At 38.9% G+C, this 13,214-nt stretch overlaps 3 protein-coding genes across 5 annotated transcripts in view; 2 read left to right on the top strand and 1 right to left on the bottom strand.

Moving 5' to 3' along the window:
* abca1b (ATP-binding cassette, sub-family A (ABC1), member 1B) overlaps positions 1 to 7,961 on the top strand; it is a 30,696-nt gene extending 22,735 nt beyond the window's left edge. The window contains exons 29-47 of the mRNA XM_056768995.1: positions 56 to 154; positions 253 to 537; positions 616 to 754; positions 839 to 919; positions 1,008 to 1,177; positions 1,262 to 1,439; positions 1,529 to 1,644; positions 1,783 to 1,927; positions 2,019 to 2,142; positions 2,222 to 2,351; positions 2,453 to 2,573; positions 3,117 to 3,179; positions 3,265 to 3,371; positions 3,498 to 3,639; positions 4,350 to 4,484; positions 4,903 to 5,006; positions 5,285 to 5,377; positions 5,741 to 5,984; positions 6,562 to 7,961. Coding sequence (XP_056624973.1) covers positions 56 to 154; positions 253 to 537; positions 616 to 754; positions 839 to 919; positions 1,008 to 1,177; positions 1,262 to 1,439; positions 1,529 to 1,644; positions 1,783 to 1,927; positions 2,019 to 2,142; positions 2,222 to 2,351; positions 2,453 to 2,573; positions 3,117 to 3,179; positions 3,265 to 3,371; positions 3,498 to 3,639; positions 4,350 to 4,484; positions 4,903 to 5,006; positions 5,285 to 5,377; positions 5,741 to 5,984; positions 6,562 to 6,705 — 2,620 coding nt within the window. The 3' untranslated portion in view covers positions 6,706 to 7,961. The remainder of the gene's footprint in view (positions 1 to 55; positions 155 to 252; positions 538 to 615; positions 755 to 838; positions 920 to 1,007; positions 1,178 to 1,261; positions 1,440 to 1,528; positions 1,645 to 1,782; positions 1,928 to 2,018; positions 2,143 to 2,221; positions 2,352 to 2,452; positions 2,574 to 3,116; positions 3,180 to 3,264; positions 3,372 to 3,497; positions 3,640 to 4,349; positions 4,485 to 4,902; positions 5,007 to 5,284; positions 5,378 to 5,740; positions 5,985 to 6,561) is intronic.
* Positions 7,962 to 8,124: 163 nt separating this feature from the next.
* Positions 8,125 to 11,375, bottom strand: nipsnap3a (nipsnap homolog 3A (C. elegans)). Of its 2 annotated transcripts, none has more exons than XM_056768996.1 (6): positions 11,189 to 11,375; positions 9,626 to 9,836; positions 9,375 to 9,536; positions 9,085 to 9,234; positions 8,919 to 9,005; positions 8,125 to 8,639 (listed from the first exon to the last, which is right to left on the bottom strand). In XM_056768996.1, exons 1-6 carry the CDS (start codon positions 11,282 to 11,284, stop codon positions 8,563 to 8,565), a joined length of 783 nt encoding a protein of 260 aa, XP_056624974.1. In that variant the 5' UTR covers positions 11,285 to 11,375; the 3' UTR covers positions 8,125 to 8,562. The 2 variants fall into 2 exon arrangements, with proteins under 2 accessions (XP_056624974.1, XP_056624975.1); XM_056768997.1 differs by having other exon boundaries at positions 9,626 to 9,833; positions 11,189 to 11,372.
* Positions 11,376 to 12,074: 699 nt separating this feature from the next.
* Positions 12,075 to 13,208, top strand: LOC130437943 (probable pancreatic secretory proteinase inhibitor). 2 transcript variants are annotated; one of them, XM_056769619.1, is made up of 5 exons: positions 12,106 to 12,202; positions 12,288 to 12,361; positions 12,462 to 12,493; positions 12,595 to 12,707; positions 12,812 to 13,208. In XM_056769619.1, exons 2-5 carry the CDS (start codon positions 12,310 to 12,312, stop codon positions 12,855 to 12,857), a joined length of 243 nt encoding a protein of 80 aa, XP_056625597.1. In that variant the 5' UTR covers positions 12,106 to 12,202; positions 12,288 to 12,309; the 3' UTR covers positions 12,858 to 13,208. The 2 variants fall into 2 exon arrangements, with proteins under 2 accessions (XP_056625596.1, XP_056625597.1); XM_056769618.1 differs by having other exon boundaries at positions 12,075 to 12,361.
* The last annotated feature ends 6 nt before the right edge of the window (positions 13,209 to 13,214 follow it).

Genomic DNA, 13,214 nt, shown 5'->3' with positions numbered 1-13,214 from the left:
AAATTGATATAGTCACAAAATAATTAAGATTAATTCAGCATCGCTCTGGTTTCAGTGATGATGCACCTGATGACATAAGCACACAAAAATTACTGGGAGCTTTAATGGATGACCCTGGTTTTGGAACACGATGCATGGAAGGAGAACCCGTTCCGTAAGTAACTTCAATATTAAATGAGATCGCAATGTAGTCAATTTCTGCTCATACTTTTTAATCATGAAAAAGATAATCTTCTCTTGTGTCTTTTTCAGTGACGCACCTTGTACGATGGGCGACGAGGACTGGTCCACTCCAGAAGTTCCAGAGAGCGTTTCTGACATTTTCCGGATGTCAAACTGGACCATGGACAATCCGTCTCCTGCTTGCGAGTGCAGCAGTGATGGCAAGAAGAAGATGCTCCCAGAATGCCCCGCAGGGGCCGGTGGACTTTCACCTCCACAGATTAAGATCAGCCAAATGGATACCCTTCAAAATCTGACAGGGCGAAACATCTCAGACTACCTTGTGAAAACCTACGCGCAGATCATTGGGAAGAGGTACGGTGAAGGCCCCATTTATGCATTCATTTATTCTGACGCTCTTCAATGTGCTCAGTAACGTTTCTTTTCTAACAGCTTAAAGAACAAAATCTGGGTGAACGAATTCAGGTACGGAGGATTTTCACTGGGCGCGAGAAGCACTCAGGTCCTACCGCCCGCTGAAGAGATTGATGATGCAATCTCTCGGGTCAGGCAGATCTTTCAGCTGAAAAAGGTAAGTCAAAACACAAACCCTTTTCTTAAAAATTAAGACATTTTCAAAAAATCTGGAACAACCATGAACCTTCTCAATCTTCAGAACTCAGGCTCGGCAGCAGACCGTTTCTTGAGCAGTCTGTCTTCCTTTATCAATGGGCTGGACACCAAAAATAATGTCAAGGTGAGTGACTAATACATTTGAAATTTTTTACATTGGATTGTTCAGTAAACCCAATACGAGTTCTAATTGGTGGTGTTATTATTTTTAGATATGGTTCAATAACAAGGGCTGGCACAGTATTGGAGCTTTTCTAAATGTTATGAACAACGGTATCTTGCGTGCCAATTTACCACCTGGTAAAGACCCCCGTCAGTTTGGCATCACTGCATTTAACCATCCGCTCAATCTAACCAAGGAGCAGCTCTCTCAAGTCGCGCTGTAAGCAAAAAAAGTCATTTATACTTTGTTACTTCATTGGACATGGACTTTACAAGGTTTTACCAATAATTTATGCCTTTTCAGAATGACTACCTCTGTGGATGTGTTGGTGTCCATCTGCGTGATCTTCGCCATGTCCTTCGTTCCCGCCAGCTTCGTGGTCTTCCTCATTCAGGAGCGAGTGAATAAGGCCAAGCACATGCAGTTTATCAGTGGAGTTCAGCCGTACCTTTACTGGCAGGCCAACTTTCTCTGGGATATGGTAAGTGGCTGCTTCTCATCCGTATCCCATAATGCGCCTCTCTCAAAATAAGTAAGCTACTAATCAAAAGTCATTTTTTATTGATACAGTGCAATTACATTGTTCCCGCTACTCTGGTCATCTTGATCTTTCTCTGCTTCCAACAAAAATCATACGTGTCTGCCACCAACCTGCCCGTACTTGCTCTTCTCCTCCTTCTCTATGGGTAAGTGAAGCCGATTGACTGTGAAGAAATCGATACTGTAGTCATCTATTCTATACTACTAGACGATGGTCGTCTAGCTAATGAAAATATATTCCATACATCAAATGAAAATGATGATCTTTTCGTTTGTCTTCTCAGATTTTCCATCACTCCTCTCATGTACCCAGCGTCCTTCTTATTCAAAATCCCCAGCACAGCTTACGTGGTTCTCACAAGCGTCAACATTCTCATTGGGATCAATGGCAGCATCTCTACTTTCGTAATGGAGCTGTTTGGAAATAACGTAAGAAATCTGTTCTGACTTCATTACGTCTGACTGTAAAAGTGAAATCACATGCCCATTTCAGACCGGTTCACTCCTCTCGTCTTCTTAGGAGATCGGTGGCATTAATGACATCCTGAAGAACGTTTTATTGATCTTCCCCCATTTTTGCCTCGGGCGAGGTCTCATTGACATGGTTAAGAATCAAGCCATGGCTGACGCAATGGAGAGATTTGGTAAGACTAGCTAAAATGACAAATGTTTAGTGACAGATCTGAGAATTTGGGCGAATAAAATGTTTTTGTCTGGCGTCAGGTGAGGAACGTTTCCGTTCTCCGCTGGAGTGGGACATGGTGGGCAAGAATCTATTTGCCATGGCGGTCGAAGGAGTCGTCTTCTTCGTCTTAACTGTCCTCATCCAATACCGTTTCTTCTTTAAACCCAAGTACGTATCATCAATATAGCCACAGTGAAATTCTGTTTATAGGAACTGTGTGCACGAGTTAATCTCAAACCCCTAAAACAATTGGTTAACAATTTTTGCAGGTCTTTTAGTGCCAAGCTGAGTCCGATTGGAGAAGAAGATGAGGATGTTGCCAGAGAGAGGCAGAGGATTGTCAACGGAAATGGTCAAGGAGACATTCTGGAACTTCGCCAACTCACTAAGGTCAGAAGACAACAGGATCACCTGGATGAATTTAAAGCAATAACAGTTCACCCAAAAATTTTAATTCTGTCATCATTTACTCACAATCGAGTTGTTCCAAATGTGATGTTCTGGTGAACAGAGAGGAAGATATTTGGAATAATGCTTATAACCAAACAGATCTCAACCCCCCTTGACTCCCATAGTAGGAAAAATTACAATGGCACTCAAAAGTGCCCCAGAACTGCTGCCGTCCTACATTCTTCAAAATGTCTTCTTTTACATTTACATTCTGTTTGGTTACAAGCATTCTTGCAAATATCTTTCTCTGTGTTCATCAGAACAAAGAAATTTATGCACATTTGGAACAACTCGAAGATGAGTAAATGATGACAGAATTTTTGTTTTTGGGTAAACTATCCCTTTAAGCGTAAATATACGCAAAAATAGAAAATTGTGCAAAATGTTGTTCATGTTGGCACAGAGACTGTATGCAATGCAAAAAAATGTACATTGTAAAAAATACAAGTCACTTTCATCAAACTTTTATGTTTTATCTTACAGGTGTATAAGAGGAAGCAGAAACCTGCCGTGGATCGTCTCTGTGTTGGCATTCCTCCAGGAGAGGTAATTCATGACAGTCTCCATTGAATGATCTTCTTGCTGACTTCTATTAAAGGCCAAACTGACAGCTGTGTCATTTCTGTTTCAGTGTTTTGGTCTGCTCGGTGTCAATGGTGCTGGAAAAACAAGTACTTTCAAAATGCTTACGGGTGATTCTACGGTGACTAAAGGCGAAGCTTTCTTAGCAGGGAAGAGGTGAGTTCATCTCAATATTTACACAACATATACTACATCGTGACAGCTCGACATTTATTTAATTTATTTAGAACAACCCGACATTGATATTGACACAGTTGGTTCACGCTATTGTTTGTTTTCCAGTATTCTCAGAGAAATTGATGAAGTTCACCAGAATATGGGCTACTGCCCTCAGTTTGATGCCATTAATGACCTCCTGACTGGACGAGAACACCTGGAATTCTATGCTATTCTGCGTGGTGTACCTGAGGAGGAAGTTTGTGAGGTGAGAGTAATACAGAAAAGTAAAATAAATATTAACATATTTTAAAAAGATTGGTTAACGCAATATGAATTTAAGGGAAAACCTTAAAACCCCACAAAACAAGACATTTCCAAGACACCAAATTAAAAATATGAGATATTATGCTTCCCTTCTATTTTAAGGACCGTTATGAAACATTATGATTCACAATACGCAATATTTCCACAAAAGATCCTCATGAGCGTAATGTGAAAATGTGGTAATGTTTAAATAAAAGTAGTTACAAATAGGTGTACTTCCGCATGACCAGTGCTCGAATTGAAGGGAGGCTTGGGGGGCTTGGATCCCAAATAAGGCATTAGGGATATCCGAGGGGCCCCCAAAAGTCTTATTTTTTGGTGGATGGTCCCTCAGATTTTTTTATTTAGGTAAAAATTATAATGACAAATGTGATTAAATTCATACAATGGATGTGGTAAATTTTGTGAATTAATTATTTTACAATAAATTTTATATAAAGTTTGTTTATGGGCTAGTTGTCATGTATTTTTGAATTTGAAACGCCCCGCCCCACCACGTCTAAAGACTGCTATGCGCAGGATAGTGAAAGATGAGGCGGACCCCCCATAAGACTTGGTTCAATTCGAGCACTGCGCATGACAAAACTAATAACAATTTAAACACTTTTGATTTAAAACATGATCTTTTATTGATGTTCACCTCTCTTACAGGTGGCAGAATGGGGAATCCGTAAACTGGGTCTCGTGAAGTACGTGGACAAAAACGCAGGAAGCTACAGCGGTGGAAACATGCGCAAACTCTCCACAGCCATATCTCTCATAGGAGCTCCTCCAGTGATCTTCCTGGTACGTGTATTTCCCCCAACACACACACACACACACAGACCATTACACACCTGGCTCAAGTGTTGTGCCTCCATGGGTGAATGACTGCGAATGAATCAACAAAAACAACATGAATCTGGATCATAAGATCGCTGTTTGATTATTCTCTCGGCTGGGTTTCCTCCTCTGCTTGTATTAGACGTTCAGCATCATAACCCCTCTAGAGCTGAATTACCCTGAACTCTGTACCCTTTGCCTATAAGGCCTCATAGTGTGTCGATTCACAAAGGCCACGCTATGAATCTCCATTTTGAACATTAGGAGTGAGTTTTGGTTCACTTGTGTGTGCGACACACGTGTTAGGAAGAGGGATGGATTTATTTGATTCAATTGGAATTATTAAATGTTTCTTGCTTGACCCGCTGTCTCTTGGTAACAGGATGAACCCACCACAGGCATGGACCCCAAAGCCCGGCGGGCGTTGTGGGACTGCATCCACAGTGTCATCAAAGAGGGCCGCTCTGTTGTGCTTACCTCACATAGGTAAAACTCACTCGATATATTTCCAGATGCATGAGTCTGAATGATATAATAGCAGTGTTTGAAGCTTTGATAAACAGAGTATTAATGTTGTAGGCGTATTGTTAGCTAGTTAGCAAGATAAATTCAACAACATTCAAGTTTTAAAACCAGACGAAACAGTTTAATGTGACAACACCTCATTGTGCCGACAGCCATCGAAAGCTTTGTGAACCATTTGTTTTCCACTATGCGTCCCGTCTTAACGGGCACTCGTGCTAACCTGTGCTGTTTTCCCTCAGCATGGAGGAATGTGAAGCTCTGTGCACTAGAATGGCCATCATGGTGAATGGCCGGTTCCGCTGTCTGGGCAGCGTCCAACACCTGAAGAACAGGTAAGTTCTCAAAAAACATTCCCGAAACAAACAAACGTGCAGTTTATAGGAAGCTGGACATGGAAATTCTGTTATTATATAGCTCCTAATGAACTAAAATACCTATGTAGAGAATATGTGTCCCTTGACAACAAAAACAGTCTTGAGGGCCAATTGAATGAAATTGAGATATTTACATAATCTGAAAGATGAATAAATAACATTTCCATTGATGGATGGTTTGATGGGATAGGACAACATTTTGACCCAAACAATGTATTTTTGGCTATTACTTGAAATGTTCCCCTGCTACTTAAGACTGGTTTTGTGGTCCAGTGTCACATATGTGACTATATCTTCATATCCCGGAAATCTATTTTTCAGATTTGGTGATGGATACACCATCATTCTGAGGGTCGCCGGTCCAGATCCTGACCTTCAGCCTGTAATGAAGTTTATCGAGAGCGAGCTACCAGGCAGCACTCTGAAAGAGAAACATCGAAACATGCTCCAGTACCAGCTCTCCTCATCCCTCACGTCCCTCGCTCACATCTTCAGCATCCTCGCTAAGAACAAAGAGTTCCTCAGGATAGAAGATTATTCTGTGTCCCAGACCACTCTGGACCAGGTGAGGGTCTTTTTCAACACTGAAGCTTTACGCTTCATCTGTTCTCATGCGTGTAGTGACCCCTGCTGGAGAAAAGAGAAGAAACAGCCAAAAGCAGTCTGTTCATTAAAGCATTCTTATACAAACATGAATACTTCTCTTTGGAATCATAACATTTATACATAACGCTTTGGATAAAAGCATGTGCTAAATTAATAAATGTAAATTTCCATATTCACTGTAAAAATTTAGCTACTTGGTCCATTAATGAGGTTTATGTGGTACATACGGTATAATACCCACAAAATTTCCAGAACTTTCGCTCATGTCTAAATACCATATACCAGCGGTTCTCAACGGGGGGCCGGGTGGCCCAGAAGGGGGCCTCAAGATAACTCAAATTTTAAAATGAGACGAAATGAGCATTTTTTTAACTAAAAAACAGATATTTCTCAGTATTTTGCCATTTTCATAATGAATAATCATTTTTCCAGTGATTGTCAAGCTCTAAATATTTAATTGTGTAGAAATGCAAAAATGCTTTACACACTGTATATGATTCAATGTGTGACTAAACGTTTTTCTTCTCCATCCACAGGTTTTTGTTAACTTTGCCAAAGACCAAAGTGACGATCACTGTGACAGCTCCGTTCGTCGTAAAGAAACGGGGGTCAACATGGCATTACTGAGCCCACTGTCTAATGTAGAGAATATTGAGAAGCCAAAAGAAAGCTTTGTGTGAGCTGGGATCTCTCTTTACACTAGAAGTTAAACTGGAGCCAATGGATTCCACACATTTCACAATGTTTTTGTGGCCTTTGTGCTACACTCTGCCAGTTTGACCTCCATCTGAAGATAAAGTCCTTGGGTCAGATGAGAGGCAGAGACCGCTGCCAAGATACTCAATGCAAGCCAATGCAAAAATTCATAGACTTCTTGAGTTTTTAGCATGGCTGAGTGTGAGACACGCAGTGTTAAACTTGAAAACCTGCCATTATTTGTTTTGATGCAAACTGCAAACAGACTGTATTTTGCACAGTTGTTGGCAGAGATTTGACCGATGATGATTCAGGCCCACAGGGAAATGCCAATGATCAAGAATTCAGGGTCAGTGTCTTTGCATTTTATTTTCTTAAGATTAGAAAACTGAAAAATCTCATGCTGAAGAATCACAATCATTTGCTAAACTGCAAATTGTAATATGGTAAATAGATTTTGCTTGTTATGTCTTTATTTATAAGTCAGAAATTGTATTAGATGTTTTTAAAAGTCAAAGGGGCATTATTTAACACCGTCAAAGAGTGCCTCACTGCAATCAGAATCTATGAGAGAAGTGATTATTGATTTTATAGGGTTTTTTAAGAAAACATAAAGGTTTAGATGAGTAAGCTTTACACACTATGTAACAAATACCTCAAATGACACTGTATTACATTTTATTGGACACTCCAGAAGTTGTTGGAAGGAAATTAAAGACGTGATGCGCCTTCTTTAGATAAAGCACACCTGGTATGTCCTACACAAAGATGAAAAACTAAGTCTTACTGGTTTTCCAGTGGTCAAAACCACGTTAAAATCTTTAGATCAAACCAGCCTGGCCATTGGAAACCACCTTAGCCCGGTATTATGTTTTTCAACAGTAGAATTCTGCCTTGATTTTTTTGTAAGAAGCCGTTCAGAACAGTAAGAGAGGTCTGTCCGTTAGTATTTTGGAACAGGCAACGGTGATGCCTTTTATCCAAGCACTTTACTTGCTATGTTAATTGGAATTAATTTAACGGGAAAATGTATTTTGCACTGGATTTTCCACAGACAAAGTATTTACGTTTTTCTTTCGACCTAAATGACGAACAAATGAAACCCTTAAAAGACAAAGTCTTCCATTAATATTCATCATTTCATACCTGTTTACATTTCAAATGGCCGTGGGATGTCTGTTACTCACCTTGTACACTTACTGTATTTACACAATAAAAACATGCCACTTCTTCAAACAGAGTATTTTGTTTCAGTTGAAATTAAAGTTATGATTTTTTTATGTCGACCTGCCTTATATGCAAACCTTTTTCGAACACAACAAAGCAAGATATTCTCCAAACCTAAAGCATTATAATCACAGGGCAAACAACACATTTGAAGAGAACGCCACACAAAACGTTGGTCCAGGTAAAAGAAAATACACTTTTTTTATTGCTCTATTCACAAATAAGGTTACGACACGCATGCGCTAATCCCTCCAGAGCTCACACATGAAGAATTCTTTCTCTTTTGCTGCATTTTCCCATTACCAATCAATTCAATACAGAAATCAGATTCATGCTAAATGTAAGTTAACGATTGATAAAGGCATGAATATCTATGAAATCTAATGAATCATTTATTGTAGACAAGGGATGGGATGACATGCACATACTACTCCCTGAACACTTTCTGTAAAAGTTTGAGGCTTTTAGAAAGGAAATAGTTTTGATCAATGATGGACACAAAAGGGACTTTTGAAAACTAAACGTCAAGAGACTGGCTCATCTTAACTGCATCATGCAGTTCATTTATATGTCTTTCATTTGTAGTCTCAAAGTCCCATCAAACCGAATCCAGGCTATTTCAGTGGAGAGAACGCACAGGGAAACATGAGTTTGTTCTTCTGTGACACCAGATATGCAGAACTCTCCCTTACTGGAGGAAAACAAAAGAGTGACATTTATAACATAAATATGGATGTACAGCGTTAAAACATAAACCATAGGTGTCATGAATAATCAACAATGTGCTATATTTTGCACAAAGTTTATTACTTAAAGCTTTTAAATAAATGTCAGGACGTGTGCCGTTCTGGCCAGTTTTTGTTGACACTTTTTTCCCCATACCCAATTTAAAGGAAAAATGAATTTTCCTCAAATGCTCTTATAATCACTGTATGACCATCTGGTGCAATAAGCCAAACTAAAGCTGTACCTGCTGCCACCACTCTGGCATCTTCATGAGAGTGCTGTCGTATCGCTGCTCGCTGGTCAGCGCTCTCATACCACCACAAAACATGCACTGCGCATACAAGACAGATCTGAGTATATTTATTATATTATATGTAGTATATTCAATTTCTTACTTGTCTAATACGTACCTTGATTAAGCTGCCCAAATTCAGAGTGAAAAACACCCAATGATTGGGCGTACCCTGATCCTGTGCGGGTACCTACTGCTTTCTGAAACACCTGACCCCACACCGCCGGGCCCCCCGGCTTCATCTGGAAAGTAGCCAGCTCATAAACACCTTCAAGAAACAAAACATTTAAAACCTTTAGTTAAGTCAAACTGATCCAACTAAGATTCACAGTCTCTAACAAAGAATCAATTATTTCAATTACAAACATAAGAACAAACACACAAACATATAGTCACAAAAGTTCTCACCTCCCTCTTTGGGTGGCTTCTGAATTTGACTCCAAGGTACGAGGTATGTCACTTCATTATCCTGAGACGTCAACATTGGCATAACTTTAGATATGTACTGATCTATCCAGCTGGAGTCCTGAGCCAGGGCCGCCCGTACAGATGCCCGCTGGGCATAGCTGTCTAAATAACATAATGGCAAGGGGGTTGCCCGTATTAGGCACTGAAGAGAGTTGCAGAGTTTAACAATACAGCAGAAGTAAAGTTCTCACCATACTTCCAGATGTGGAAAACCTGATTGAGACCCCCGTATTCCACAGTCCAGTAGCCAAGGAGTTCTGAACAGGCGGTCCGAAGGGCGATCTTCTCATTTGTCAATTTGAGAAAAGCTGAATTGAGATGGGGTTGGATGAAATAGGTGCGAAACTCATAGAAGGTTCCATTCTCCTGCCTCGGCCCAGTGGAGATTGATGCCCTCAGCTGCTTAAAAATATAAAACAATCCCCGAGTGACACCATGTGGTCATTATTAGGAATGAACACCCATATCATAGACTAAAGCTGGATTTAAAGAAAACATCAACTAGTGACACCTTGTGGTCATTAAATACATGTAAATGACCTATCTATATGCAAATTGTTTCTGGACTTTCTGGAGCATGCTCTCAAGAATTTCACTCACCAAGGCACTTGTGCTGTGGTGATGTGACAACAAAAGTGATTTGATTTGATTAAAAGCATCATATATCCATATCCAATAACAGCAAGAGCTAAAGAACATAATCCTCTAGTGACACCATGTGGTCATTGTTGGAAATGAACCACAATGATATCAATGTTTGACAATGCTTATTAGAAACATGTTACTCTTCACGAATTTAAGTAAAAATGTTAAAAAGCATTTTTTTCAAATGTGTTGTTTTTGATGTTATGTTTAATGTCAGATAAAAGCCCAATGTTCAAAACTATCATTGTTTGTACACCACATTCTGAAAACCTTGAAATGTTAAAGATAAACCACAAATGTTTGCAAGTCCTGTCGAAAGTACAAAGATCAAAACTTATACTTCTCAGCTCTATAGCCCACTTCTTGATATCTACACTTTACATTATTATTATTATCTGTATTGAAATTAAACATATAATACAAAGTGATAAAAAGGAAATTTAAAAATACTCTCTCTTAAATATATATATATGTAAAAAACTATTCTAGTTCACCCAAAAATAAAAATCCTGTCATCATATTTTGAGAAATTGAGGCTTTGTGCCCATCAATTTTAAGTCAGGGGGGTCCATGTAGTTTGGTTACCAACATTCTTTTAAAGTATATTCTGTGTTATCTGAATAACTGTGAGAAAATGATCAAATAAGTTTCATTTTGGGGTGAACTATACTTCTAACGTCCCAATACATCTATACTGTGCTAATCTTTATAACAAGACAACTATGTTTTGTTGTTGTCTCAGACTTGAAGGTTACAAGAGGACAACCAGGACACCCTGAAACACTAGAACATTCTTAACATGACATTCATCACACGGGCAAACTGAACCAAATGTTGACTTATAAACGACTCGATCTTTTGAAATGCGTACATGCTTTTGTAATTGTTGTGCCAAGTTCGGACAAACAGTGTTATGCGATCATAGGTTTGACAATGGTGGGCGTTCTCTGACACACTGCCCCCGAAATAGTGACGCTTGTTTTTCTTCCAAAACAAATTAAAAAAATGAATCGTTTCACTTAAAGCGTTTGTCGATTGAATGTTTTGTTTTTGTAAGTGAGGAGTTATTTGCTACGGAAATAAAAAGCAAACGAAGAAATAAATCTCACCTCAGGCCGGCTTTTCACGAGGCAGTGTTTTGCGTAAACTGACGTATTCTGCACCGCGGTGCGTAACTGTATCATTTTGCTCATAAAGAGCGTCATGATGTATATACAACTGTAGCTTGACGAAAATCCAAGTCGAATGTGCAACGAACGAAGTACACTACGGAAGCCGAAAAGTATTTAATGGCGACGCATATGAACCCCTTCAGCTTCTGTCCAAAGTTTGGACGAAAACGCATTTTAAAAGCACAAATCATATTACGTTTAAATTTTAGAAGCGACATTTTATATGCATTGTAGGGAAGTTCCTTTCAGCATATATGTTATTTAATTGTGTAAGTGCAAGAGCACATGTATGTATTCCCTTACGAAACAAAAATATATGAAAATCTAAGCCTAGTTGAATATAATCCAAAATATGAAAGAATACAGTTCAGTGTATTGAAAACAATGTGTGGATTTCTTTATAACCAATGCATTTTTATGTTTTAAATATGTATTAAATGATTTAATATATTGACGGTTAATATATAGGAAAATATATTTTCTTTGTGTTAGGCTAAATACATATTTGTAAATATTTTATGAGTATATTTTTAACTAGTCTTTTGATTTCTACCTAATTTTAAACTTAATATTTATCATCTTTAATTCATGTTGTGTGAATCCTGACGGAATTTCAGTCATTTCACTATATGGTCAAAAACATTTAATTATTGGAATTCCATTCATTTCACTTTGGGGCCTATGATCAGGGACACACCTCCTGTTTTTACGGATATACAGGCTGTTGCATTTTGGATTGTGCTCAGCAATTTTTGGTCAGACTGGAATGTTTATCCCTTAATAAAGAGAAAGACAATAGAGGGGCTCTGATCTCAATGTTGTTGACGGGTGACGTTGGGTGGGTGGGGCAGACAGGCAACAAAATATCAGCTCCTCTCCTCCTGCCCCTCACTTTCAAACTACTTGTTTGAAACACAGACAAGACAGACAAGACAGACAAACAGTTTTCAGGTAGTCCAGCTATTTCCCAAGAACATCTCTCAAGGTTAATCTGTAAGGGTTGCCTGCTGACCCTTCAATCCATATCCACATTTAGATTTGTCATACATTTGATCATCATGACCGGAACAGCTGTGGTGATGTTGAGTGTGCTCTTTATCCTGTCTGTTGGTGAGTCCTGTCTTCAATTGAATTCTGCTTTCAATATATAATGGTATTTTGTTATTCCTAAATACTAAAACTGAATATGCGTAATCTCTTTATTCTCCAGGTGCAGAGGATGAATCAAGACTCCACCGCAGGGTAAGAGATTTCTGGGCTAACTCCTAGACCTAGCCAATATGCACTGATTTACAATTATTTATAGTTTACGTGTAAATAATTGTGTGATTTCTATATGATAGCCTGCATGTGGAGGTTTGAGTGTCAATCAAGCATGCCCCCTCAACTTCTCTCCTGTTTGCGGAAATGATGGCATCACATACGTCAATGAATGCACCCTGTGTGTACAGAGAATGTAAGTCACACGTCAAAATAAATTTAATCCATCCAATTTTAATCCATCGTGTAATGTGCCATGATGCTGGACTTTTTAATCATTTCAGGGTGTTTGTTTTGTAGGCACAGTAATGCAGACATTCTCATTGTGAAAGAAGGTCGCTGCTGAGATGGACTCATGATATTATGAATTCTTTATTATCTATGTTGGTGTGTTTGCCATGCAGATCTAGACCTGTATTGCAGGATGCATGTGCATGAGTTTTTTCCAATTTGAATGATCTAATCATATACATTTAGTGTGGTTTTCTGGTCAGCTTGCTTAACATTAATATTGTTCTGTCTTGCTGGAATTTATTTAAACTCGGCTTATTTAATAAAAAATAATTAGTGTGTGCAGTGACAGTCGTTTTGAGAATGAAGTGCGAGTAACAGCTCATTTTCTAGTCATGTTAATATGTAACCCAACAGAGGGATCATTTTTACAACATTTTGCTAATAAAATGAACCGACTGAGACACTTTTT

Source organism: Triplophysa dalaica, chromosome 16 (assembly GCF_015846415.1).
Source record: "Triplophysa dalaica isolate WHDGS20190420 chromosome 16, ASM1584641v1, whole genome shotgun sequence".
In the NCBI taxonomy this organism is placed as follows: domain Eukaryota; kingdom Metazoa; phylum Chordata; class Actinopteri; order Cypriniformes; family Nemacheilidae; genus Triplophysa; species Triplophysa dalaica.
This window is presented reverse-complemented; position numbering and strand designations above follow the sequence as displayed.

Bases quoted from the DNA above. Each gene is read 5' to 3' on its own strand.
- nipsnap3a (XM_056768996.1), bottom strand. From the start codon at position 11,284: ATGACGCTCTTTATGAGCAAAATGATACAGTTACGCACCGCGGTGCAG. The intron at 9,837-11,188 runs GTGAGATTTATT...TATATTTTTAAG, and splicing joins TCGTGAAAAGCCGGCCTGAG to CAGCTGAGGGCATCAATCTC. The intron at 9,235-9,374 runs GTGAGAACTTTT...TGTTTCTTGAAG, and splicing joins GAAGCCACCCAAAGAGGGAG to GTGTTTATGAGCTGGCTACT.
- LOC130437943 (XM_056769618.1), top strand. From the start codon at position 12,310: ATGACCGGAACAGCTGTGGTGATGTTGAGTGTGCTCTTTATCCTGTCT. The intron at 12,362-12,461 runs GTGAGTCCTGTC...TTTATTCTCCAG, and splicing joins GCTCTTTATCCTGTCTGTTG to GTGCAGAGGATGAATCAAGA. The intron at 12,708-12,811 runs GTAAGTCACACG...TTTGTTTTGTAG, and splicing joins ACCCTGTGTGTACAGAGAAT to GCACAGTAATGCAGACATTC.